This window comes from Carya illinoinensis, chromosome 3 (genome assembly GCF_018687715.1).
Source record: "Carya illinoinensis cultivar Pawnee chromosome 3, C.illinoinensisPawnee_v1, whole genome shotgun sequence".
NCBI classification, from domain to species: Eukaryota; Viridiplantae; Streptophyta; class Magnoliopsida; order Fagales; family Juglandaceae; genus Carya; species Carya illinoinensis.
The window spans coordinates 2,482,702-2,486,692 of record NC_056754.1 but is presented as its reverse complement, the minus strand read 5'-3'; the positions used below and the strand labels follow the sequence as shown (position 1 = coordinate 2,486,692).

Here is a 3,991-nt window from a genome sequence, read left to right as displayed (position 1 = left end):
TTTATGTATGAAGTATGTTTTAACTATTGGGATATTTTCAGTTTGGTGCATAGTATTGCTAAAGAAAAAAAAAAAAATTATCCGCTGCAAATATTGCATAATGTTAGATGCATGTTAGGATTATTGCATCTTATATGTCATGAACGGGGGCAGGTAACCTTGTGTTGCATGTCTCGACGCTTCAAATGTCCGTCCAATCCCAAACGGAATTTGGGGGCGTCACAGTTTTAGTATCTGCATACAGCTTGGTTAGATGCCTAGATGTCAGAGAACAAGCTGATGCAGTTTAAAGAAAATGGGGTCGCCATAGCTGGCATCATTATGGTATGCTAAACCATAGGTGAAACTTAAACCAAACCTAGACAGCTGTTGGAGACTCTAAAGCTGCGTTTGGTAAGTCAAATATTTTCAATATTTTTTATTATTATTTATTATTTTATTATTATTATTTATTTATTATTATTATTATTTTTTATTTTTTATCTACTTTTTATTATTATTCACAACTCTTCCCATCATCCAAACCCAAATCATAATAATGATTTGTTTAAATCTTAATAAGCAAATCAGCTTCTCCTCATCAGATGTGAGAAGATTTATCTCTAATAATAATGATGTCTTTAAAGCAACTAATTAAAATTGGGTAGAATCTTGAAGCTGGTACATTTCTTTGCACTGCAGGAGCTTTGCAAGTTGGGTGGTGATTGCAAAATCAAACCTTTATTCCGAGCTCTTTCGCGAAACCTTGAGAATGGCATTAGACATCACTGTTTACCAAATAAGTAGGATTCGAGACTTGAGACGGAGGCAAGTATATATGACAAGTCAATAATCATATAAATCGACTAGAAACATTTAATTAAGGTGATAGGAAAAAGAAAAAAGAAAAAACATTTGTGTCGGCAACTCTTATCTTTGTTTCTATTGTGTATTGAAGAATGATTTTTCTTCTGAAAAAGTAATGCACGGCACCCCCATGTGTGTGCACAGTGCACCTTATCTCTTCCCACTTGCCGGAGCTAGGCTCTCTGTTTTCCAAGGTTCTAGTTTGCAGTAATCACGCACACTAAAATCTTATGCCATCACTTGAAATGAATTGACGCTACATTGGTCTTGACAGAAGTGTTCAGGTTGACTCCAAACAGAAAATGCAGAGAGAGTAAAAAATTATACAGTCTCTTCATGTGGATGATGTTGTTAACATGGATAAAACTGTCTCATGAGAAAGACATTTGGGACCAGAACAAAATTAGTGCTTAAATTTCCTGGCTCAGTATTAATGCAGAATGCTGCTTGTGTCGGCGATCCAACTCACGATATCTACAATTTTCAATTATAACTAACTCCTTATCAAGGATTTTGTCAAGGGAGAAATGGTTTATACAAACTCTAAATAGACAATCTCATGTAAGTGTTTTTGTAAAAAGTAGATCACACCTAAAAAAAAAGTATAAAAAAAACTATTTGAATTATCTATTCAAACTTATATATAGCATTACTCATATTTCAACCTACCAAGACTATTTTACTTTGGCAAAAGCATTTTCCTGTGTCTCCCGTTAATGGAGACAGGTAGACAAAAACTTAAAGAGTACATGCATAATCACTTTGCTGTCTTTCATATATAGTTGGATTTGCGGGCTCATTTCACTCTAAAGTTGTACGACACCAAATTTAAGAAAGATATATTCATGGGGATAAGATTGTATTGTCAATTTCTGAGCATTCCACTGCTGCCTCCTGAGGTTGGAGAAAAAAGGTTTAGTTTAAGCTTATTATAAAGTAAAATGGTCTATTTGCACGTGAAATTCATCCCAGAACAAACCAATTGGTTTGATTACTAACTTTATGCAGTTTACTTTATATCAACATCTCCATTGGCTAGATCAGAAAGTGAAGCTTTACCAATCACATTCAAATAACATGTCAAATACAGACACAGGCGTATGCAGCTTATTAATACAGTGACCTTCGAGAAACAAGCATATATCATTATCGATGCAATTTTTTCTGAGATAAGCATAGATGCCTCCTGTAAAAGCATTATCAAGATAATTCTTATACTTTGATGCTTTAGCGGCAGGCAGTAAAATTACAGTGCCAAACTGCCATAAACAGACTGTTAAAGACTAGCTTTTCATATTTTGATGCACTACAGGCAGGAAGTAAATCTGCACCACCTAGCTGCCATTAACTCTCTCTCTCTCTCTCTCTCTCTCTCTCTCTCTCTCTTCAGCAACTAATTAAATAAGGTCTCCAGGCTTCAACACAAAGCGAGACCTGAACTGCAAAAACTCACAATCATATTCAAATACCTTTTCAAACCAAACCTTGCCATTTTGAGCATATATTAAGGGTCCTATATACTCTGCTTTTTAATATAAATCTGTAGGATTTTTTAACCATAGCCTTGCCATACTTTAGTAGACATGGTATAAACAGTCTTAATAGAGTGAGGGAACGTTTAATAGCGAAACTGTCCACCAGTATAAGTCTGTCCAAAGGACCAACTGGCCGGGGCAACATTGTATGAAACCACGCTGCGTCCATCGCTGGTTGTGACAACAAAAGAGAGGCTTTGTCCATTGAGATATGAATTGCTCTGCCAATTTTGGCCCCAATTCCGGGACATTGCCTGCCAACCACTTCTTGAGCCCTTGATGGACACCGCATGCACATCACCAGCACCACCAACATTGGTCACTAGAACTAAATTGAAGTAGGAATGACCATTGACGGTGAACCTAATACCTCCACTTTTTCTGCAACTTACCCTATAAAAACCATGACAGAGAAATTAACTGGAGGCATTTGAAAATAACTAAGAGGGAGAAAACTTGTGAGTAAAATGCTCGCTAGATTACCTTCTGTAAACTACAGGAACTATCCCAGCTCTGTATTGGGCAATGTGTTGGAAGATTGGCTGAGAGAGATCGAAGTGGGGGCGAGGAGGGTCACACCAACCCCCCGGTGGGCAGAAATTTGTGGCGGTGACCACAATTGAGCCAGGGAGGCACCATTGTGGATCATTTGCACATCTAATTTCAAAGCAAGCCCCACAGCTTAGGCCATTGTCGAACAATGCAGTGCTCAGTGCTGCTGTGTTGATCCCATAACCCTGGCTGTATAGGTTTCCATACCCACAAGCCCCGCCTATAAAATAGCCAAAAGAGAATGAATTAGCAAATCTTCTTATCTATAGAAGAAAACAATATGATTAAGTAAAAACATTATAAAAAATTAGATTCAGTTCGATACAGTTACATACCCATCGTCCCAGAAGCATCACCTCCACCATAGAAAGTGGCATGAGCATCCGTCCAACCTCCATAATACCCATTAACTGACGCGACCATTGAGATAAACCCCACCATAAAGAAACCAAAAGGAGCCATTTTCCTGCACTAAGCAAACTAGCTGGACAGGAATTGAACCTGGAGAAGACTTAATACGGGGAAATGAAGAGTGGGGGAATAAATAGAGGTCAGTCAACATCAAACCTGACTGACAACCGGACTCATCTTTGAGCTGTTGGGACCATGCAACTTAAAAGACTACGTGAAGTGGTTTCGAACCTTTTGGTGCCGTGAACTGTTGAAACTATCCATATCACTGCAGATTACAGAAGTTTTTTATTTGGGAAGGGGGGTTGAGACCGCGTGGTTTCAGGCTGTCGACTTGGAAAATATTTTCGTATCCGAAGTGGGGCAATATGAATTAATGCCCGAGTTCACACTCTTCTCTAGCCCTATACGCTAAATAATGGATGCATGAGTAAGACAACAAGGGAACGGTTTCTAGGCACTAAACGAAAATTACCATTTTCCATGTTTTCAGATTACCAGATTAAGCGCCATTACAGATCTTATCAACTTACTGCAACTCTGCCTCTATTGCCTTTAAAACCTTCTGCCTCATATTAAGATCCGGAGGATCCAACAACCTACTCAAATGCGGTTTAGATCATTATGAAGTTGGCATCGAAAATCAA

The 3,991-nt window shown here is 38.2% G+C and overlaps 1 protein-coding gene across 1 annotated transcript; it reads right to left on the bottom strand.

The window, feature by feature from the left end:
* Positions 1 to 1,970: 1,970 nt before the first annotated feature.
* On the bottom strand, positions 1,971 to 3,703 carry LOC122303088 (expansin-A10-like). Its single transcript, XM_043114641.1, has 3 exons — positions 3,269 to 3,703; positions 2,865 to 3,153; positions 1,971 to 2,774 (listed from the first exon to the last, which is right to left on the bottom strand). The coding sequence occupies exons 1-3, from the start codon at positions 3,393 to 3,395 to the stop codon at positions 2,465 to 2,467; spliced, it is 726 nt and encodes a 241-aa protein (XP_042970575.1). The 5' UTR covers positions 3,396 to 3,703; the 3' UTR covers positions 1,971 to 2,464.
* Between the last annotated feature and the right edge of the window lie 288 nt (positions 3,704 to 3,991).